General features: G+C 42.1%; 1 protein-coding gene across 9 annotated transcripts in view; it reads left to right on the forward strand.

Annotated features, from left to right (window-relative positions):
* Positions 1-22,098, forward strand: part of LOC121584868 (CAP-Gly domain-containing linker protein 1) — a 52,175-nt gene extending 30,077 nt beyond the window's left edge. For 4 of the 9 annotated variants that reach the window (XM_041901049.2, XM_041901055.2, XM_041901053.2 and 1 more), the window contains 15 exons: positions 1,671-1,827; positions 2,699-2,864; positions 3,097-3,312; positions 5,811-8,495; positions 9,309-9,446; positions 10,350-10,456; positions 11,184-11,304; positions 11,442-11,494; positions 11,716-11,736; positions 19,105-19,222; positions 19,443-19,593; positions 19,676-19,728; positions 20,753-20,758; positions 21,417-21,544; positions 21,779-22,098. In XM_041901049.2, the coding sequence (XP_041756983.1) occupies positions 1,671-1,827; positions 2,699-2,864; positions 3,097-3,312; positions 5,811-8,495; positions 9,309-9,446; positions 10,350-10,456; positions 11,184-11,304; positions 11,442-11,494; positions 11,716-11,736; positions 19,105-19,222; positions 19,443-19,593; positions 19,676-19,728; positions 20,753-20,758; positions 21,417-21,544; positions 21,779-22,010 (4,352 nt within the window). In that variant the 3' untranslated portion in view covers positions 22,011-22,098. The remainder of the gene's footprint in view (positions 1-1,670; positions 1,828-2,698; positions 2,865-3,096; positions 3,313-5,810; positions 8,496-9,308; positions 9,447-10,349; positions 10,457-11,183; positions 11,305-11,441; positions 11,495-11,715; positions 11,737-19,104; positions 19,223-19,442; positions 19,594-19,675; positions 19,729-20,752; positions 20,759-21,416; positions 21,545-21,778) is intronic. The other 5 variants (XM_041901058.2, XM_041901057.2, XM_041901051.2 and 2 more) reach the window with 4 other exon arrangements.
* Positions 22,099-23,473: the final 1,375 nt, after the last annotated feature.

Here is a 23,473-nt window from a genome sequence, read left to right on the forward strand (position 1 = left end):
GTCAATCAGTGTTGCTTCCTAAGTGGACAGTTTGATTTCACAGAAGTGTGATTGACTTGGAGTTACATTGTGTTGTTTAAGTGTTCCCTTTTACTTTTTTGAGCAGTGTATATGTTATATCGATAACCGTCACTTATCAAATAATTACCTCTTATCAGTCTCATTCTTAATGTCGCATAATCCTTGAACCTGCAAGAACCCTAACCTTATTGATGAATCAGCAATACACAAATTGGCTTAATTATTTGTTTACTAACGAACTAAACAATAACACAATACAAACACACACACACAGGTTATTGATTACTAACGTAATACAATAAAAACAGGTCCCTAGTGGACTGGACTAACAATAGCATGAATGCTTGGGTAGAAGGAGGGTCAGAGTGGAAGGGAGAGACAGAGATTCAAACTATCGTGGTTACTTTGGAGACTACGCTCACAGTAATCATAATACTAATGCACCCTAATAACGCTAATTCGGATTAGAAATGCAACATGTATTTACGTGTAGCTGTCCTCGATAGTTGAGTTGATGACGTAGGGCTCTGGTTTGCCCACCAGCGATCCCAATGTTCTTGGTAGAGTTTATGGTTGTGGCAGTGGTTAGAATGGATACTTCAGATGTACCCACGGTTGTCTGAGAGGGATTGTCCTCTCCTCTTGTGTCTTTACTGAAAGTTCTCTAGACGACTATACATGCCAGCTGCAGACTGAAATGATAAGGTCTAGTGCATTGTCTTCTTCTTCACCTCGTGTAGAGGTTGAGAGTTTCAGAGTTTAACTAACGCCTCACGTTTTCTGATCTTTCTGGTCTAACCATTTTGTAATGTGTAGCTTCAGCTTCACACTTCTTGGTCTTGTAGAAATTCAACCATTTACAACGTTTAGCTCACGCTTCACGTCTGGTGGTCTGAGGTGAATTTCGTCACAAGGCTTTTTATGCACTCGGGGTAAAAGGGGCGTTCCATCATGTTTGTGCTCATCTGGGCTTGGTCACTGACTGAGAACAAATCAATATGGAAAACAATAATCTCATCTAGAATGCTAAAATCACATTGTTATCTTCACAAACGTATTATTATACTTAATCATTTGTTTTATACAACAATTAGATGCAAACCTCATAACTGGGAAGTGTAGCCCCCCAGAGATACAGTTATGATGTTCCACAATCTTTAATGACATCACAACATAGTAACGAATTTGACATGATTGTTCTTTAAGTCCCCACCAACCATTTCCCACGTTCTTTTAAGTAGGAATATTGTTTCATTATCCACTTTTGGATGTTGGAGTCTTGGCAGGAAGACTTCCTTTGTTAACAAAGGGGTCCTTTCTCCCAATACTTCATGGCAAGGAAGAGAAAGTCTGCACGGTATTTACGACCGGTCATAAAACTGGTCCCCAGGAAATGGGGTGTTCAAACTTTTGCCTAGCCGGCATGTTTGACCATCAACCCATGAGGGCAAGTCATGACACCAGCAAATCATTATTATTATTATTATTTTTTTTTTACAGATCAATACTTGGAGTCAAAGTATCGATATAATATCGTCCAAAATAATATTGAGATATGTAACTGTAACCATCCCCCCCCATTACTAGTGATTGTGCATGTGGACTGAGGCTTGTTACCCATGACTGAATTATGTTTTCCTCTGACTCAGGGCTGGAGAGAAAGCTAAAGGCTGGAGAGGAGAAGCTTGATCAGTTCGCAAACGACAAGGCCAAGCTCCAAAGTGACATCTCAGACATGATGAAGTCATCAGGCGACAGTTCAGCACAGCTTACCAAAATGAATGAAGACCTCACTCAGAAAGAAAGGTACATACACAATTAAATTAAATGTCACGAACAAAGGTGTTCTCAAACATATGCAAATCGATTGGCTTACTTTCACTGTTTACAATCAGGTTAACCACTAGTGCCAATATTTAATGAGCGTATGACAACGATGCACAAAACCGTTCAACATGCACTGAGTATACAAAGCATTAAGAGCACCTGCACTTTCCATGACAGACTGACCAGGTGAATCCAGGTGAAAGCTATGATCCCTTATTGATGTAACTTGTTAAATCCACTTCAATCAGTGTAGATGAAGGGGAGGAGACAGGTTAAAGAAGGATTTTTATGCCTTGAGACAATTGGTTGTATGTGTTCCGTTCAGAGGGTGAATGGGCAAGACAAAAGATTGAAGTGCCTTTGAACGGGGTATGGTAGTAGGTGTCAGGCACACTGGTTTGTGTCAAGAACTGCAATGCTGCTGGAATGTTCCACCACCCAAAGGACAACCAGCCAACTTGACACAACTGTGGTAAGCATTGGAGTCAACATGGGCCAGCATCCCTATGGAACACCTTGTAGAGTCCATGCCCTGACGAATTGAGGCTGTTCTGAGGGCAAAGGGGGGGGCAACTCAATATTAGGAAGGTGTTCTTAATGTTTGGTATACTCAGTGTATAATCACTTATTTATTGACTGAACTTGCCATGATCATGTAGTTTTTATGGGTTGTTATTATTATCCTTAAATAATCTTAAAGCAGGGTTGACCTTTCCATCGCCCTGGTTTTCAGTTTATTAGTTTCAGTCAAAAAACATTTGAATCTGCCCCCTACAATGAATCCCTGGTTTGTTTGAATACCACCTGTCTCACTTGGTCAGAGAGTCACCCCCTCCTCCCCCTTTCCTAGGAGGCTGGAAGAGCTACAGACTCAACTTGCAGAGGAGAAGGAGCGGACAGCACGTTCTGAGGAGCAACAACAGCAGGAAGTAGCCCGGAAGGAGCAGGAGCTGAAGGGGGCCAGAGACGAGCATCAGGGTCAGCTAAGCAACCTGCAGGAGAAGATCGCACAACTGGTGAGTGAAAACCCAGAGAAAGCTTTGAGATGTTGATGGTCGGGATAAAGTAGATGATTAGATTTAAAGAGCAGAAGTTTGTTGTAAAACAGCATACATTTTTCTTCCCAGGATTATACTTTTTACTGTCTCTACCCTAAACACTGAATACCTCACTTTACCACTGTCCCCCTTTCAAACAGCAAATGATTGATGTCGTTAGTTACTGTTGCCCTCTTTATGTTGTGTGTAGGAGAAGAGTTTGCACCAGGGTGAGGCCCAGGCCAAGGAGCTGCAGACCTCCCAGCAGAAAGCCCTGTCTGAGGCCTCAGAGCACCATGCCAAGCAGCTCAAGGAGCTGCAGGGTCAGGCTGACAAGACCAAGCAGGAGCTGAGTGTCTCCAGGGAGAAGGCCCAGGAGCTGGAGAGGCTGGTGGCCGAGCTGCAGCCTTACAAGGAGAAAGCCCAGGTGAGCACCCACCATATCATTATCAGGACCACCATGTTTTAAGCTCTCAGGAGGTGCTGTCTTTTGGTACAAAAATCTACCCTAATGACAATTTTGACTGCTTTGTAGTTATGTTGCTTTAGATTGACTGACGTTTTTTCTGAGCACTTTTTTCAAGTATAGTCCCATCCACTTTCTATGAGAGATGTTGGTAGCACTTTATTTTACGGTACAGAAATGACTAGGTTATTATTGTGTCATTTACCATTTTACTATGTAGTTTCAAAGTAAATAAAAGTGCTACCTTAAGTGGTCTATGCTCAGGTTTGATGTGCACTTGATAATAATTAGACCACCTCACTTCTAATTAGGGCTGGGCGATATGGCCTAAAACTCATATCTCTATTTTTTTCAAACTTATGGGCGATTCACGATATATAAGCCTTGTTGTACAACTAAAGGTAAAATACACTGCATTTAAAACAGTCAGCAATAATCAAATGAATTCAGAGCTTGTGAAATTATACCTAGGCTGAATATATGCCTTCCACAACCTTAAGACCCACTAATAATGTAATTATTTTATCAAAATAGTTGTACCTGCTTTTTTTGCAATAATCACTGATCTGGCTTTCAGGTCTGTCAATAAAAATGCCCATTTTGTAACAAATTTAACCAGAACCATGCATAATGCACATTCACTAATAATATAGCAGGCATTATAGAAAATGAACACACTTCTCATAAACAATCTCTCAAGCACAAGCCCATGTGCTAGTGAGTAGCCAGCTAATATTTATATTTCAAGTTTAGCCAGCTTGGATCTAGGTATAATTTCACAAGTTCTGAATTCAGATACTAGTAACAAGGCAAAACAGTTGAATTGTTATGAACACAACCTTCTGTCCATCTCCAACTGTTTGAACAGCATGCTAGCCTTTCCATTTTGTTCAGATGTTGAAATCAAGTGGCCTAACGTTACCTTATTTATCAGAATGAGAACGAGTTTCCAATTCCATATATAATTGTTTTATGCTTATTGCACATGTATAAAACACAGACTAGACCCCTAGTATAACAATCTTTATTTGACTAAAATGCTGCTAGCGTTATGTGGTACCGTAATGCGCGTGACAAAATTAGCATTAATTTTCCAGAATGAATGTTCATTGGTACATCCGTTTTAGTAGTGTCTGCTCTGCTCGAAATTTGAGGAGTTGAGACAGTGTATGGTTCGAAAGGTTAACTTCTCCTCTATTACAGTAAAATAATGTCTCCATGTGCTTCGGTGTCCATATGACCAATTATGTTGGACCAAACCTCAAATGCAAATAGCGAGGGAGGGGCTTGGGAGAAAGAGACGAAGCGAGAGGTTTCACTCACTCGCAAAAATATGTCCAAAATAAGCCCAATGCGTTTCTATGCGCTTATTTTGAACCTTGTCGCCTGACTTCCCGCCTTTGGGACAACGACTCCCATTGTTAGGGCAGAGACATTAGCATCTCGTCATTATATACAGATCTCTGGTGTAAATGGGAAGGTGCACAGTACAGAAGGAGCGAACGAGACCAAAAAGACAACATGAGAACAAGCGGACATAAACGCTCATAAAAACGAAAAATACAAAAAAAACTTGATTCTCTGATACTTGCATTAGGAATATCGCAAAAAAACATAGAATCGAATTAATGCAATGTATCGCCCAGCCATACTTCTATTGTCTGGGTAGTTATCCTACTGTAAGAAGTTCCTGAAGTCCGTATTGTGAAGGGTTCACAGACTGTTATGCCATAATTGTTCTATCACAGTGACCTCATTCTTTGATTTCACTAACACAAATAGATTTTTTAAAAACTCACTAAGCCTATTCCTAAGGCTATAAGATTCATGTTAGCATTTTATCTGCTCATAATATTGTTTTTTTGTTCACTGTGTGTATTCAAGTCCATTGCACCATGTAACAATGAACAGCCATTGATGGTCATCTTATATGCACCATCTTCATTTGTCTATTGACAGTGTGGCTATGTTGTGGTGTGGTTTTAGGGCCTACTTAAAAAGCAGGGGCACATCTTAGAGATAAAAACACTGATACTGACAGTCTCGATGAGTTACCGGTATGTAAAGTGTACGGCTTCTGTCTATGCTCACCAATTATTAGACATTTAAAACAGGGTTATATACTTGTCCAAATCTTCTCAATGGAAAGTACACATTTACGCAGACACACTCTCCTCCTCACCTAATACACTGCACACCAATTGAAAACCTGAAGCTATCATTAGAGCACACTTACAAGACAAACACACACATAGGCATGCATAAGCACTCCATTGGCGTGCCCCTGTTTTCAATATATTCTGTTTTCATGGTATTGTCAGCTACGTTTTTTTTTTCTCCCAACTGTTTTTTATGCTTACACCAGCCTAACCTTTCCAGTTGCATTTTATTACTTCTTGACTTATTTTGTTACTTTTCCCTTTATATGCCCCTTTTTTCTTTCAACTTCATTCCCTCAGTTTCTTTCTGCTGAGCTCGACTCCTCCATGCAGCATGTTGAGCGATTGTCCACAGACCTGGAGAAGCAAATCTCAGCACTGGAACACATGTCTAAGGAAAGTTCAGATCTCAGAGCTCATAAGGAAAATCTCGAGAAGCAACTCTTCGAACTCCAGGCCAAGCTCTCTGCCCTGGAGGCTAGTCACCATGAGCTCTCAGTTAAGACTGAAGAACTGCTGACACTGAGGGACAAGCTCACAAAAGAGCAGGAAGAACTTTTGACCACAAATCGGCAGCTGGATGGAGAGAAGGCCTCACTATCCAGAGAGATTGAGAAGCTCAGAGTTTGTGTTGAGGAGGCACAGGCCAAAAACAAATCCCTCAGTCAATCTGAAGTGGAGCATCAGTCCCAAATTGAGGAGCTACAAAAGACAAATGCAGAGAAGCATGAGGTCCTCTTGAAGTACCAACAGGAGATCCAGCAGCTGGAAACTAAGAGGAATCAGCTAGCAGAAATCTATAAGAAGACCTGTGAGGAGAGGAATGGGCTCCAGGAGGAGCTCAAGCAAAGCAAGGAGAAGCTGATCTCTGAGAAGGATAGCCTTGTGTTGGAGAGAGATGCAGCAAGAAATGCTAAGAAATCCCTTGATGCAAAGAATACAGAGTTGCAGACAAGGTGTCAGTCTTTGAGCTTGGAAAAAGAAGACCTCTGTGTGAAAAACACTCAGTTGCAGGCCCAGAAAGAGACCTTGGGCAAAGATAAAGTGGAGATGTCTGCTCAAATTAATGCTGCTATTTCTGACAAAAAGGTCCTCCAAGCCATGAATACAGCGCTTCAGAATCAGCTGAATATCACCAAGAAGGATCTTGAGAAGTCTGTCCACGAAAACGGCGAGCTCCAGGCTTCCAAAATGAGCCTAGCCAAGATGCTGGATGAGTCCAAGACCAGCAGTGAGGTTACAGATTCTGAGAGGCTTCACCTCATGCAAGAGAAAGAGGACCTGCTTGCTACCCAGCGAAAGGTGTGTTCTGAGAAGGATGAACTTCTTAATGAGATAGAAGAGTTGAAGGAGAAGCTCAAACTTTCTACACAGGAAGCGGCTACCTCTAAGGAGAAAGTCAAAGAGGTGTTGTCATCTTTTGCCAAGGAGAAGGAAGCTCTTTGTCTCCAGAATGAAGAGACAGAGAAGGCGCTACACTCCGTACGGAAAGAGAAGCTGGCCATGGAATCAACACTGGAACAGCATAAGATGGAGAGTGACTGTTTGGTACATGAAAAGGAAGAGCTTGAAGAAAAGCACACAAAGGAGGTCTCTGAAAAGGCTACTCTAACAAAAGAGCGCGACAAGCTAGCAGGTGAGATCCGCAGTATGAAAGACCAGCTGGACAGCTCCTCCAAGGCTAATGATGACCTGAAGCAAGCCAATTCCAACCTTACATCCTTGCTAGAGGAATCCAAACATAAGATACAAAAGGTGGAGGTTGAGGAAGCTTCCTTGAAAAAAGAAAAGGCTGATCTACAGGCACAGCTGCAGAAGCGTTGCTCTGAGAGGGAGGCCCTTGAAAAAAGCAAAACTGAACTTGCAGAGGAGCATCATAAACTAAAAGGCAACTCTGAGCAGGTGCATTTGGAACTCATCCAGCAGAGGGATACCCTAAGAAAAGAGCGGGATCTCCTGCACTCCCAGCAGGCAGAGCTTAACAAGAGCATACAGATCCTGCAGAAGGACAAAGATGATCTTTTTCTGCAGGTTCATGAGTTCAAGGGTCAGACGGAATCACTTTCAAAGGCAAAAATGCTTCTTGAATCGCAGCAGCAGACTGAAGCCACTGAACGAAGTAAACTGTCCTCTACAAAGGATGACCTCTCCAGAGAGAGAGAAGACTTACAGAGTCAGTTGTCCACTCTGATACAGAATAAGACCTCCCTCCTGCAGTCTGAATCCAGCCTGAAGGCAGAGATTGCCTCCATTTGTGTTGAAAGAGACACAATGGCCTCTGAGCGAAATAGTTTGTGTTGTGATTTAGAGCAACTTAAGATGACTCACACTGGATTGTTAGGTGAGCGACATGGTCTGCTTGAGGAGAATGCCCAGATTCAAGCTAAAGTGCAGGACCTCACTCAGAAATCTGTGACTAGAGACAAGGCCATTGATGAATTGTCTGCCAGACTTAAGGATATTGCAGAGGAGAGAAAAGCCTTGGCTAGGGAGGTTGAAAACTTGAAGGCCCAGCTGAAGCAGAGAGACCAGGAAAAGGATGGCCTGGTTGAAGACAAAGAGTGCCTGTTTTCCAAGCTTGAGGAGCTTGGCAAAGAGGTCTCCTCCCTGGCTAAGGAGAAGGTAGACCTCTTAGCTATACAGTCCAGGCTGGAGAAAAACCTTTCCTCCCTCCACAGCAGCCAAAAGAGTGGTGATGGGGAACGCTCAAGGCTCCTGGGGGACGTAGAGAAGCTGCGAGCTGCCCAGATACAGCTCGAGGCAGATGCTGAGGCCCTACGTGCTGAGAAGGCAGGGATAGAGGGACAGCACAAAGTCTCTGTGGAGGAGGCATCTGCGTCTGCCAAGGCCCGGGAAGAAATTGGCACCAACCTGAAAGACCTGAAGGTCGAGAAGGATGCCTTGCTCAAGGAGAGGGACAAAGCCACACAGCAAGTCACCCAGCTTGAAGCTCAACTGAAAAACGTTATTTCCAAGCAGCTTGAGGTACTCCACTACTAACAAACCCTGTATATAACCCTCACATTGAGATGGCTGTGGTCATGTTTCACCCTCACTGCATGCTAGTTTGGTCACCTTTTCTATTTATCTCACTTTTTGTTTCATCTCCTTTACTAACTGCTCTATCTTTATTATAGTCCCCTGCGAAAAGTTTATATATGAAATATATTCCTGTAGGTTTAGAACGTGGTTTGAGAAGTTAGGGTCTGTTCCTTGGTTGGGGCAGATGGTTACATCTCATCTCCCTTAGAATTTGGTTTTAAGAGTCATGCCCACAACCATGGTCTCTTTTCTCTAATTGAGATTTCAAACAATATGTTAGGGCCAAAGTATATTACTGCAAGTATCCATTCTCAGGCCACAGGATATAATTAGTTCATTTTTCTCTCTTCTCAACATTTTTCATTTGAGCCTTTAGGTCCTTCACCAACATTGTAGTCAAAGCTAGTTGCCTGTTACATTACTGTAGTAGTAGATGTGGGTATTGCAATGATTCCTGAGGATTAAATCAATTGCATAGTAATTGTGGAAACACAATCATCGTAACCCACTAGAGCTTCAAAATCAAGTTTGGAATGATTTGGATGACTGACATGCAATGCATGCAAATTTAATTCTGCACGATATGAGAAAATGTAAATAGTGATCCCTCTGAGTTGATTTGGGCTGTGTAAAATAAGTCTCCATCAAATCAGGACAAAGGGGTTTGCTGTTCACCTCAACCAACCCCAATCCAAGTAAATTGCAGGTATTTCATCATAATCTGGTTGACATGCCCCCCTCTCCCTCACTACTTAGGCAGCAGAGTCCTCAGGGAAGACTGCTGAGGCCGTGGAACGGCTGACACAAGAGAAGGGCCGTCTGCAGCAGGAGAAGAGTGAGGCCCAGTCTCAGCTGGAGGAGTTCAGGAGTGACAAGCAGGAGATGACCAGTCTGGTGAGTCAGGGATATGGAGAATGCAATGCCTCAGATGGGGTGTAATATATTGGTTGAGCAGCGTGTATTTTCAGTAAGGTATGGAGAATGTTGAAATTTTGTGGGTGTGGAATGATGTCTTTGTCACTGTCATAAAGGGTCCTCACTAAGGACTCTGGAAGGGGCTCCTTAGGGTAAACATTGAATCAAATAAACAAAATGAACTGAATGATCCTCTTTGAACAACTGAACCAATTTGAAAGTTCAGGAAAAAGATTTTCACAGAAATCTCTGGGTGTTGTGTGTTATCTTACCAGAAGTTGGGTGTGTGGAGTGTCATGGTTGCAAACCACTTTCATAAATTAGTCTTCACAACATAATACAGTGTTACACGTAAACAGAAATTCAGCCACAGATGCTGACATGCTCACACTTACCAAGATCACATTCCTGTGTGGGTCTGACACGGAGGGAAAGAAAGTAGCCAAACCGACTCGCGCAAGTTAGACAAACTTGTTGCTGCGATAGGTTATCTATCATCTCATCTGGTAGTGTCCGTCTTGACAGCATAAAATCGATGTAAAGAAGCTAGCTACGCTAGTCAGCTAAGTTAGCTAGCTATCTAGCAAGGCTAATTGAGGCTATTTTGCTGCTCCCCCCATCCTTGTCTACAACAACTCCATTCATATTAAACAACAGCCTACCTGTTGGTTGATCGTTGTAGCCTACTCCTTTTCATTTAACCAACTTAATACTGTAATATATTCCATTATAATTCCATTTTGCATTAATTAGAAATCTCCCACTTCACTTGCTACATGTGAGCCTTTGACTGTAGTGCTGCTTTGATTGACCGACAATAACAAGCTTCATTGTATTATATACATTAGAAGTTATTTATGTTTTGTGTGTGTTACTGCTCAGCTGGATGCATTGAAGCAACAGAATTCCAAATACCAAGAGGAGCTCAACCTGTTTAAGGAGCAACTCTGCTCAGAGAAGCAGAAAATCTGCAGCCTGTGCCAGGAGATGTGAGTATAGTGTGTGTCTATGTATGTGTGCCTGCGTATGTGTGAAGCCCATCACAACAGGCCAGATTATTCTCTTCTCAGCCCTACCTTCCACTCGGGCGGGGGAAGAAATGCAAACTTGCTTTCTTTACTCCATGCTTGTAATCCTCCTTGCTCTCAAATTTTTTATTTTGGGTGAAAATATATTACACACACACACACACTGGGTGTTAGTTATAGCTCATTGCTCTCAAGTCTTCAAACTTTCAATATTCAGACTTTTAAGAGTCAGACATTGTCTTCATACCCAACCTCAAGGTCTAAATATCAGTAAAAAAATGTTTACTGAACTATGGCACAGTGCAATGCTCATGAAAATGTGTCAGTTCATCACTGTTCACTACTATGTACATATCTTATGGTGTGATTAATTTGGTTAACAACTTTATTAAAACACCTTGTAGTGTGGCTGCTGACTTACGCAGTAAAGTATTATATTTAATGGTAACATTTTAGGTGTCAATGTTCATGCCTTAAATTAATTCTCTACTTAAACCATTGGCCATGAATAATGATGCGACACTAAAGTTAAAATTGTTTTGCTGTTTAAATTGTTGGGCAAGCATTAGTGCCTGTGTCCTGCCAGGTGCTAGGTAGACAGTGAGGTGAATGATATCTGACATGCAAATCCTAGCAGCTAAGAGTTGTAGAAAGTTATGTGTTTATAATATTGTCTGTGTGTGTTTAGTGAGGAGCTGAAGCAAGTTGCCTCTGTGAAGTCCCAGTCCCTGGTGGCCTTACAGGAGGAGAACAACAAGCTGACTAAGGAGCTTGGCAGGAGCAAGAAGGAGACCGGTGGCCAGCAGAAGGTACCACCACTGGACTGCTTTGTTCCCTCCTCCCTCAAACTGTCTCAACCATTTTAAGAATGTAACACAGCCTACATTGAATCACTACACCTGTCCAACCAAGCAATTTAATCCCATAATGTTTCTTTTTTTTAAAGCTGGAAACTCAGCAGTCCAAGCTCAATAAACAGTTGCAAGATATGAAGCAGAGGTGAGAAACTGTGTAGAAACATGGTGTGTATAGCTAGCAGTGTCTCTATAGTGCTGTTTCATTTCCATCCAAAAATTATCGTGGCATTGGAGACTCCCAACAGTTCTGCAATAAAGCATGGATGCTTGCATCAATTTGCCCTTCATCAACATGGCATGTCACGCTTGTGCTCTGTCCTACATGCTCTGTTTGCTAACATCCTCTTCTTTTGCCTTTCAAAGCTTGCCCAATAACACCTTCAGGTACTTCCATGCCTTTTTAATTGTTACATAACGTGTCATACTGTTACCTTAGGAAGGTAAGAGGAACTCAATGCTCTTCAATGAGTAATCCCTCTAATTCACTTGCTTTTCATCTCATATTTATTTCTCATTTTTTCAAGCTACTTTATGCTGTAGACTCGAAGTTCACATGCTGTAGATTATAAATGGTAATGTTGACTGCCTTCAACTAAATGTTCTCACCCCACCAGGTTTTTCCCATTGGATAACACATGCTTGATTACACCATTGGATAACACATGCTTGATTACACCATTGGATAACACATGCTTGATTACACCATTGGATAACACATGCTTGATTACACCATTGACATTGGATCTCTGTTTGTTTTCAAACAGATCCATCACGTCTGTCCAATACCATGCCTGTTTTATCCACAGGAGGCATAATAATGGCCGGAACGGAGCAAACGGAGCTCACCGTCGCTTTTCTTTCTTTTGTGTTCTCTGTCTTGATGTTATGCCTTTGTTGCCCTTTCAGCAGACTTCATCTTTTCATTCCATGCTTCTGAATTAGATTCACAAGCACACTTCTATGTATATACAGGTAACTGCCAAAATAAAGGAAACACCAACATAAAGTGTCTTTAATAGGGCATTGGGCCACCACGAGCCAGAACAGCTTCAATGCACCTTCGCATAGATTCTCCAAGTGCCTGGAACTCTATCGAAGGAATGCAACACCATTCTTCCACGAGAAATTATATAATTTGGTGTTTTGTTGATGGTGGTGGAAAACGCTGTCTCAGGCGCCGCTCCACAATCTCCCATAAGTGTTGGGTTGATATCTGGGCCCAGTTTTATCTATCTGGATTTCGCCTATCGGATAGGATTAAATGCATATAAATAAAATGAATAGAACGGACAAATCATTGACTTGAATGGGGACTTATTTTCTATTCATTCTATTTCTATACATTTAATGAAAAACTGGGCCCTGGTGACTGAAACGACCATGGCATATAGTTTTCATGCTCATCAAACCATTCAGTGACCACTCGTGTCCTGTGGATGGGGGCATTGTCATCCTATGGGGTAATAGCCATGGTAGCCAAAATAACGGCCTGCCAAGCATTTTTATACATGACCCTAAGCATGATGTTAGGTTAATTGCTTAATTAACTCAGGAACCACACCTGTGTGGAAGCATCTGCTTTCAATATACATTGTATCCCTCATTTACTCAAGTGTTTACATTAATTTGACAGTTACCTGTGTGTGTACAGTACCAGTCAAAAGTTTGGACACACCTACTCATTCCAGGGTTTTTCTTTATTTTTAAAATGTTCTACATTGTAGAATAATAGTGAAGACATCAAAACTATGAAATAACACATGGAATCATGTAGTAACCAAAAAAGTGTTAAACAAATCAAAATATATTTTATATTTGAGATTCTTCAAATAGCCACCCTTTGCCTTGATGACAGCTTTGCACACTCTCGACCTTCTCTCGACCTTCTAGGCAGAGTTGCAGAGTTGCAAAGAAAAAGCCATATCTCAGACTGCCCATCTTAATCTTTTATTTTTATTGGCCAGTCTGAGATATGGCTTTTTCTTTGCAACTCTGCCTAGAAGGTCAGCATCTCGGAGTCGCCTCTTCACTGTTGACGTTGAGACTGGTGTTCCATAAAAAAAATCAGCCGTTTCCAGCTACAATAGCCATTTACAACATTAACAATGTCACACTGTATTTCTGATCAATTTGATGTTATTTTAATTGACCCCAAAAAAATATTTCGAAAACAAGGACATTTCTAAGTGTATATACAGTGGGGGAAAAAAGTATTTAGTCAGCCACCAATTGTGCAAGTTCTCCCACTTAAAAAGATGAGAGAGGCCTGTAATTATCATCATAGGTACACGTCAACTATGACAGACAAAATGAGAAAAAAAAATCCAGAAAATCACATTGTAGGATTTTTTATGAATTTATTTGCAAATTATGGTGGAAAATAAGTATTTGGTCAATAACAAAAGTTTCTCAATACTTTGTTATATACCCTTTGTTGGCAATGACACAGGTCAAACGTTTTCTGTAAGTCTTCACAAGGTTTTCACACACTGTTGCTGGTATTTTGGCCCATTCCTCCATGCAGATCTCCTCTAGAGCAGTGATGTTTTGGGGCTGTTGCTGGGCAACACAGACTTTCAACTCCCTCCAAAGATTTTCTATGGGGTTGAGATCTGGAGACTGGCTAGGCCACTCCAGGACCTTGAAATGCTTCTTACGAAGCCACTCCTTCGTTGCCCGGGCGGTGTGTTTGGGATCATTGTCATGCTGAAAGACCCAGCCATGTTTCATCTTCAAAGCCCTTGCTGATGGAAGGAGGTTTTCACTCAAAATCTCACGATACATGGCCCCATTCATTCTTTCCTTTACACGGATCAGTCGTCCTGGTGCCTTTGCAGAAAAATAGCCCCAAAGCATGATGTTTCCACCCCCATGCTTCACAGTAGGTATGGTGTTCTTTGGATGCAACTCAGCATTCTTTGTCCTCCTAACACAACGAGTTGAGTTTTTACCAAAAAGTTATATTTGAAGTTTCATCTGACCATATGACATTCTCCCAATCCTCTTCTGGATCATCCAAATGCACTCTAGCAAACTTCAGACGGGCCTGGACATGTACTGGCTTAAGCAGGGGGACACGTCTAGCACTGCAGGATTTGAGTCCCTGGCGGCGTAGTGTGTTACTGATGGTAGGCTTTGTTACTTTGGTCCCAGCTCTCTGCAGGTCATTCACTAGGTCCCCCCGTGTGGTTCTGGGATTTTTGCTCACCGTTCTTGTGATCATTTTGACCCCACGGGGTGAGATCTTGCGTGGGGCCCCAGATCGAGGGAGATTATCAGTGGTCTTGTATGTCTTCCATTTCCTAATAATTGCTCCCACAGTTGATTTCTTCAAACCAAGCTGCTTACCTATTGCAGATTCAGTCTTCCCAGCCTGGTGCAGGTCTACAATTTGGTTTTTGGTGTCCTTTGACAGCTCTTTGGTCTTGGCCATAGTGGAGTTTGGAGTGTGACTGTTTGAGGTTGTGGACAGGTGTCTTTTATACTGACAACAAGTTCAAACAGGTGCCATTAATACAGGTAACGAGTGGAGGACAGAGGAGCCTCTTAAAGAAGAAGTTACAGGTCGGTGAGAGCCAGAAATCTTGCTTGTTTGTAGGTGACCAAATACTTATTTTCCACCATAATTTGCAAATAAATTCATAAAAAATCCTACAATGTGATTTTCTGGAAAAAAATTCTCAATTTGTCTGTCATAGTTGACGTGTACCTATGATGAAAATTACAGGCCTCTCTCATCTTTTTAAGTGGGAGAACTTGCACAATTGGTGGCTGACTAAATACTTTTTTCCCCACTGTATATACACACAGTGTGTGTGTGTGTGTATGTATATACAGCTGTGGAAAAAATTTAGAGACCACTGCAAAATTATCAGTTTCTCTGGTTTTACTATTTATAGGAATGTGTTTGGGTAAAAATAACATTTTTGTTTTATTCTATAAACTACTGACAACATTTCTCCCAAATTCCAAATAGAAATATAGTCATTTAGAGCATTTATTTGCAGAAAATGACAACTGGTCAAAATAACAATGCAAAGAAAATAAGTTCATGTTCATTTTTAAACAACACAATACTAATGTTTTAACTTAGGAAGAGTTCAGAAATCAATATTTGGTGGAATAACACAGATTTTCAATCACAGCTTTCATGCGTCTTGGCATGCTCTCCACCAGTCTTTCACATTGATGTTGGTGACTTTATGCCACTCCTGGCGCAAAAATTCAAGCAGCTCGGCTTTGTTTGATGGCTTGTGACCATCCATCTTCCTCTTGATCATATTCTAGAAGTTTTCAATGGGGTTCAGGTCTGTAGATTGGGCTGGCCATGACAGGGTCTTGATCTGGTGGTCCTCCATCCACACATTGATTGACCTGGCTGTGTGGCATGGCACATTGTCCTGCTGGAAAACCAATCCTCAGAGTTGGGGAACAATGTCAGAGCAAAAGGAAGCAAGTTTTCTTCCAGGACAACCTTGTACGTGGCTTGATTCACGCGTCCTTCACAAAGACAAATCTGCCCGATTCCAGCCTGGCTGAAGCACCCCCAGATCATCACCGATCTTCCACCAAATTTCACAGTGGGTGCGAGACACTGTGGCTTGTAGGCCTCTCCAGGTCTCCGTCTAACCATTAGACGACCAGGTGTTGGGCAAAGCTGAAAATTGGACTCATCAGGGAAGATGTCCTTACTCCAGTCCTCTACAGTCCAATCCTTATGGTCTTTTGCAAACCTCAGCCTGGCTCTTCTTTGCTTCTCATTGATGAAGGGCTTTTTTCTAGCTTTGCACGACTTCAGCCCTGCCCCTAGGAGCCTGTTTCGAACCGTCCTCGCCGTGCACTTCACCCCAGCTGCCGTTTGCCATTATTTTGTAGGTCACTTGATGTCTTCCTACGGTTGTTGAGTGACATTCTAATGAGTTGGCGGTCATCCCGGTCAGTAGAGTCGTTTTCGCCCTCTGCCGGTCTGTAGCTTTGTTGTCCCCAATGTCTGGTGCTTGACCTTGTTCTTATGGACTGCCGTCTTTGAAATTTTAAGGATGGAAGCAACCTGACACTCACTGTATCCCTCTGCCAGTAAAGCCAGAATTGAACTCTTCTTTTCCTCACTCAAAACTTTCCTTTTCAACTCTTTTGGCATGGTCAATAGTTATTTTTTGATTAATATTACCTTTGAGGTACTATTGGCAATGTTTTTACCATCCAGCTGATCCTATTGCAAGAGGATAGTGATGACCACAGCAGTGGTTTTTATACTTTTCCTCGTTAAATAAGATTTGGTTCATGTGATCACCTAATCAGTACCTAATTCAGTAGAATGAGGTGTGCCTGTGTTGGAATTCAACAGATACTGGAATGGAATGGCTGTCATACATGTAGAGATGCTGATTTAAGAAAAATTTGCAGTGGTCTCTTAATTTTTTTCACAGCTGTGTATATATATACTGTATATACGCATGCATACATGCATAAATACATACATGACCAAAAGTATGTGGATACCTGCTCGTCGAACATCTCATTCCAAAATCATGGGCATTAATATGGAGTTGGTCCCCCCTTTGCTGCTATAACAGCCTCCACTCTTCTGGGAAGGCTTTCCACTAGATGTTGGAACATTGCTGCGGGGACTTGCTTCCATTCAGCCACAAGATCATTAGTGAGGTCGGGCACTGATGTTGGGCGATTAGGCCTAACTCGCAGTCGGCGTTCCAATTCATCCCAAAGGTGTTCGATGGGGTTGAGGTCAGGGCTCTGTGCAGGCCAGTTAAGTTCTTCCACACCGATCTCGACAAAACATTTCTGTATGGACCTCACTTTGTGCACAGGGGCATTGTCATGCTGAAAAAGGAAAGGGCCGTCCCCAAACTGTTGCTACAAAGTTGGAAGCACAGAATCATCTAGAATGTCATTGTATGCTGCAGCGTTAAGATTTCCCTTCACTAGAACTAAGGAGCCTAGCCCGAACCATGAAAAACAGCCCTAGACCGTTATTCCTCCTCCACCAAACTTGACAGTTGGCACTATGCATTGGGGCAGGTAGCGTTCTCCTGGCATCCGCCAAACCCAGATTCGTCTGTCGGACTGCCAGATGGTGAAGCGTGATTCATCACTCCAGAGAACGCGTTTCCACTGCTCTAGAGTCCAATGGCGGCGAGCTTTACACCACTCCAGCCGGCGTTTGGCATTGCACATGGTGAACTTAGCCTTGTGTGCTGCTGCTCGGCCATGGAAACCCATTTCATGAAGCTCCCGATTAACAGTTCTTGTGCTGACGTTGCTTCCAGAGGCAGTTTGCAACTCAGTAGTGAGTGTTGCAACCAAGGACAGAAGATTTTTACGCGCTTCAGCACTCGGTTGTCCCGTTCTGTGAGCTTGTGTGGCATACCACTTCGCGGCCGAGCTGTTGTTGCTCCTAGATGTTTCCACTTCACAATAACAGTACTTACAGTTGACCGGGGCAACTCTTGCAAGACAGAAATTTGATGAACTGACTTGTTGGAAAGGTGGCATCCTATGACGGTGCCATGTTGAAAGTCACTGAGCTCTTCAGTAAGGCCATTCTACTGCCAATGTTTGTCTTTGGAGATTGTGCTTGATTTTATTAACCTGTCAGCAACGGCTGTGGCTGAAATAGCAGAATACACTAATTTGAAGGGGTGTACACATACTTTTGTGTATATATAGTGTATCTACACTGAGTGTACAAAACATTAGGACCACCTTCTTAATATTGAGTTGCACCCCCTTTTGCCCTCAGAACAGCCTAAATTTGTCGGGGCATGCTCTACAAGGTGTCGAAAGCGTTCCACAGGGATGCTGGCCCATGTTGACTCCAAAGCTTCCCACAGTTGTCAAGTTGGCTGGATGTCCTTTGGGGGGTGGACCATTCTTGATACACACTGGAAACTGTTGTGTGAAAAACCCAGCAGCGTTGCAGTTCTTGATACACTCAAACCAGTGTGGCTGGCACCTACTACCATACCCCGTTCAAAGGGACTTAAATATTTTGTCTTGCCAATTCACCCTCTAAAAATGGGGAAATTATATTTTATACTTATGTAATTGCTCAGAGAAAGTGATTCGGTTTAACAAGTAATACAAAACATTTCTCAAAGGTAGGGGTCAAAATTATTGACACCTAAAGATTCTTATAAATAAAGTAGTCAAAAGTTTAATATTTGGTCCCATATTCCTAGCATGCAATGAGTACATCAAGCTTGTGACTCTACAAACTTGTTGGATGCATTTGCAGTTTGTTTTGGTTGTGTTTCAGATTATTTTCTGCACAATAGAAATGAATGGCAAATAATATATGGTGGCATTTTGGAGTCACTTTTATTGTAAATAAAAATAGAATATGTTTCTAAACAAGTCTACATTTAATGTGGATGTTACCATAATTATGGATAATCCTGAATGAATCGTGAATAATGATGAGTGGGAGTTTCAGAGGGTCAAAGATCATACCCCCAAGACATGCTAATCTCCCCTGTTATTGGTAATGGTGAGAGGTTTATCAAGGGTGTCAACAATTTCAGACCACACTGTATATACTGTATAAAGATCGATCTTTACCAAACTTAAGCAACCGGCAACAGTTCATTGCAGGTAAAAGTCACATTATGTTGGCTGCTGGTGGTACTTCAATATACATTAGATTTAACACAGATTATGCATGGTCAATGCTCCACTAGTCCTTGTTGAAGTGGTTAAACTCTGTTAATCATAATTGTGTGTTGTCCTTGACAGAGAGACCACCTTGAAGAAACAGTTAGATGAAGAGAAAGCCTCCCTCCAGAAGTCCATCCATAAAAGCAGTGTCTTGATCTCCGAGAAGGATCAGGAGCTGGAGACCCTAAAGAGGGAGGTAAGAATTGGCGCTCTTCCCTATTTCTAGACATTTTAATTCCCTAGCCTCATGGGAGACTTCCTGGCACTATTTCTAAGCCAAAAAGCATTGGAGTAGTCTTATTAGATCTGGAGTTTTAATGAGTTCTCTTTTCAGGATAATGTTTTTTCAGCATTTGTATACTATATTCATTGTATAATGTATATGACATAATGTTTGTCTTTTTCCCTCTGAGCAGTTTTCAGTGCTGCGTGGGGAGAGCGCCACAGCGAAGACACTGAAGTCTACTGTCCAGTCTCTGGAGAAGGACAAGTCGCGGCTGCAGGAGCGCGTTCAGAGCCTGGAGAAGAGCCTTGCAGGAGGACAGGACACTGTTACCAGCGCCTCTGGTATGACTGGGCAGTCAAAGCTTAACTCTACAGATTGAGCTCCACTGTCACTGAATGCTTAATATGCATGTTTTCCCTTCAGGTGATGAAGCTCTGAACCAACTAAGGGAGGACAAGGAGTCTTCAGAGAGCCAGGTATGCATGACTTATTATGGCCCAATTTAGCAAAAATGGGTGCATAAAACACAACTTGGGTATGCCATTCAGTGTTTTTTTTACCGATATGTATGTTTTTGGACGATTCGTGCATTCACTTAATATATGTTTCCATACTATTGCCATATGACAAGCAGTGGATGTTTTGCATACTATGATCATGTCAACTTTCATATTGGCAGTGTTATGGAAATTACCTTTAAATTAATTCAATTTTTATCATGAAATGGCAACGAGGTCTCTGCTAAAACTCTGCTGAAACTGATGTCCATGTCTGCCAAGTCCATGGTTGGCAGTGTAGACTTCATTTAAATTAACTGTAGAACCTCTGACAATTGATTTGTTATGTGAAATCAAACCTTATTTTGGGGCCTCACAAACCTCTAAATCGCTTAACACAAAAACGATCATGTGCACTAAAGTCTGGTACTCTGTGTGGATTGGCCACTGGGAGTAAACGGATACCGGACTGCACTCTGGTCAAAGAGTGATGACAGACACAGAAACCCAGTCTAGGAGTTTAATGATGAAACAGAGTATACATGTGGTATTTGGTAAAAAATGCACAAATATCCCTGCAAATGAAAACAGTCTGATCTCCACAAAAGCCAACCGGACTGAGAAATAAGTTACGTTTTTATACTAACAATTGGTTGCCATGGTGAATAATCCAATGATAATTGATAGGACACATGAAAGGAAACAGCAGAAAGTTTACTGGAGTCTCTAAATGAAAATACTGGCAGATCAATTAAAAAAAAATCTAATCTAACAGGCTTTTATACATAGATCAGCATCACTTTACTTACTGTTCCAGGCTTTTTCAGTGATGTAGTCTAGCTGTACTGCTTGCCTACTATTTTCTCTGTCAGTGATGACTTGAGTCTGTTGTCTGGCATTAGGTGGGTCCTAATTTTCATCTGTTTTGTCTCCTCCCTCTCCTCTTCCTCATTTACCACCACCTCCTCTGTCACTGATGTTGGCAATGCTATCCGAAAATCAGGCAGCGGTTTGTTACTGTTTTTCTTCAGCTCTACTCATGCATGTCTATTTGTCTGTAGATTTCCCCACGGTTCTCGTTCTGTCTGTGCTGTTCTGTGTTCTGAAATTTTTTTCCTGAAATTCCTGTTGGTTTACATTTCTGGTCGTCTCCTAAGGAGGAATCAGGCCTTTTCTCTCACCTAATTTACCATAAGGATGTATTTACAATTAGCTTTTAGGGGATAACATTTTTTTTTACACCATATCCTATTCATAAAGGAAATGTACTTGAGTTATGATTTCCAGCAAATTAGCATGCCTGGATGCCACAATTTCTCATTGGTGGACGATCCAGAGTTGTACTGTTCAGTGTTGCCCTCTTTACTCTTGCTCAAGCCAGGATGTGGGGTTTGTTTTCATAACTTAGGAACTGGACAAACACGTTGGTGAAGGTTATGGTTCACTGTTGTTCTTGTAGCAGGGTGGGTTGGGGAAAGGGGTGAATTTATGAATGGCTTGTGTGATATTAGCACTCAATGAGATGTGGATGCTGTTGGATGACCTGTTGTTTATGTGTTCCATTTGCCAAAGTTCTAAGTTGGCAACATTTATGTTTAACTGAAGTTTGTGCCGCATGAGCATAAAGAACTGTCACTGTCCGTGATATCCCTTCTTGTCTGGGGCAGATTGAGTTCCTGAACTCTGTTATCGTGGACCTGCAGAAGAAGAATGAAGACCTTAAGGGCAAGCTGGAGAAGATGGCAGAGGCTTCCCTTAATGGGAATAATGCAAGAGAGCTTGATAACTATGACGGGTCAGCCTTCTCCCATGCTATTAAACACTAACCCTGAGTCAGAAAAGTTCAAGCCCACACTAACCTCATGTTTTTCCTTTTTTGCTAATTTTATTAAGTTAGTTCAGAGCATAAAGCAGTATTTCTATTTTAACGATTCATCATAGTCCAAATTGCCATCAACCCCCCCCCATTTGTCTAGTCTTCTGTACATACTCACGGCCTGACCCTGTATGTCTCCCACCGTCTCCTCAGCGGTTTTAGTGAAGGTCCCTCCAAAAAGAAGGTCCCACCAAGGCTCTTCTGTGACATCTGTGACTGCTTCGACCTCCATGATACAGAAGACTGTCCCACTCAGATGCAGATGCCGGACTCCCCACCCCACACCACCTACCACGGCAGTAAGGATGAGGAGAGAGCTTATTGTGACATCTGTGAGACCTTTGGCCACTGGACTGACTCCTGTAACGACGACCAGACCTTCTAATCTAAAGCCTTCGAGAACCATCTTTGGTACAATCTCAACTTTTGCACATACAGTACCAGTCAAAAGTTTGGACACACCTACTCATTCAAGGGTTTTTCTTTATTTTTACTATTTTCTACATTGTAGAATAATAGTGAAGACATCAAAACTATGAAATAACACATATGGAATCATGTAGTAACCAAAAAAGTGTTAAACAAATCAAAATATATTTGATATTTTAGATTCTTCAAATAGCCACCCTTTGCCTTCATGAAAGCTTTGCACACTCTTGGCATTCTCTCAACCAGCTTCACCTGGAATGCTTTTCAAACAGTCTTGAAGGAGTTCCCACATATGCTGAGCACTTGTTGGCTGCTTTTCCCTCACTCTGCCGTCTGACTCATCCCAAACCATCTCAATTGGGTTGAGGTCGGGGGAGTGTGGAGGCCAGGTCATCTGATGCAGCACTTGTTGGCTGCTTTTCCTTCACTCTGCCATCCGACTCATCCCAAACCATCTCAACTGGGTTGAGGTCGGGGGATTGTGGAGGCCAGGTCATCTGATGCAACACTCCATCACTCTCCTTCTTGGTCAAATATCCCTTACACAGCCTGGAGATGTGTTGGGTCATTGTCCTGTTGAAAAACAAATGATAGTCTCACTAAGCCCAAACCAGATGGGATGGTGTATCGCTACAGAATGCTGTGGTAGCCATTCTGGTTAAGTGTGCCTTGAATTCTAAATAAATCACAGACAGTGTCACCAGCAAAGCACCCCCACACCATAACACCTCCTTCTCCATGCTTTACGGTGGGAATTACACATGCAGAGATCATCCGCTCACCCACACCACGTCTCACAAAGACACGGCGGTTGGAACCAAAAATCTCAAATTTGGACTCCAGACCAAAGGACAAATTTCCACCGGTCTAATGTCCATTGTTTGTGTCTTGGCCCAAGCAGGTCTCTTCTTCTTATAGGTGTCCTTTAGTAGTGGTTTCTTTGCAGCAATTTATTTGGGCTGCAATTTCTGAGGCTGGTAACTCTAATGAACTTATCCTCTGCAGCAGAGGTAACTCTGGGTCTTCCTTTCCTGTGGCGGTCCTCATGAGAGCCAGTTTCATCATAGCGCTTGATGGTTTTTGCGACTGCACTTGAAGAAACTTTCAAAGGTCTGGACATTTTCCGTATTGACTGACCTTCATGTCTTAAAGTAATGACGTACTGTCGTTTCTCTTTGCTTATTTTAGCTGTTCTTGCCATAATATGGACTTCTTCTGTATAAGGCTATAATAAGGCTATCTTCTGTATACCCCCCCCCCCTACCTTGTCACAACACAACTGATTGGCTCAAACACATTAAGAAGGAAAGAAATTCCACAAATTAACTTTTTAAGAAGGCACACCTGTTAATTACAATGCATTCCAGGTGACTACCTCATGAAGCTGGTTGAGAGAATGACAAGAGTGTGCAAAGCTTT

The sequence above is a fragment of the Coregonus clupeaformis genome, chromosome 16 (genome assembly GCF_020615455.1).
Source record: "Coregonus clupeaformis isolate EN_2021a chromosome 16, ASM2061545v1, whole genome shotgun sequence".
NCBI lineage: Eukaryota > Metazoa > Chordata > Actinopteri > Salmoniformes > Salmonidae > Coregonus > Coregonus clupeaformis.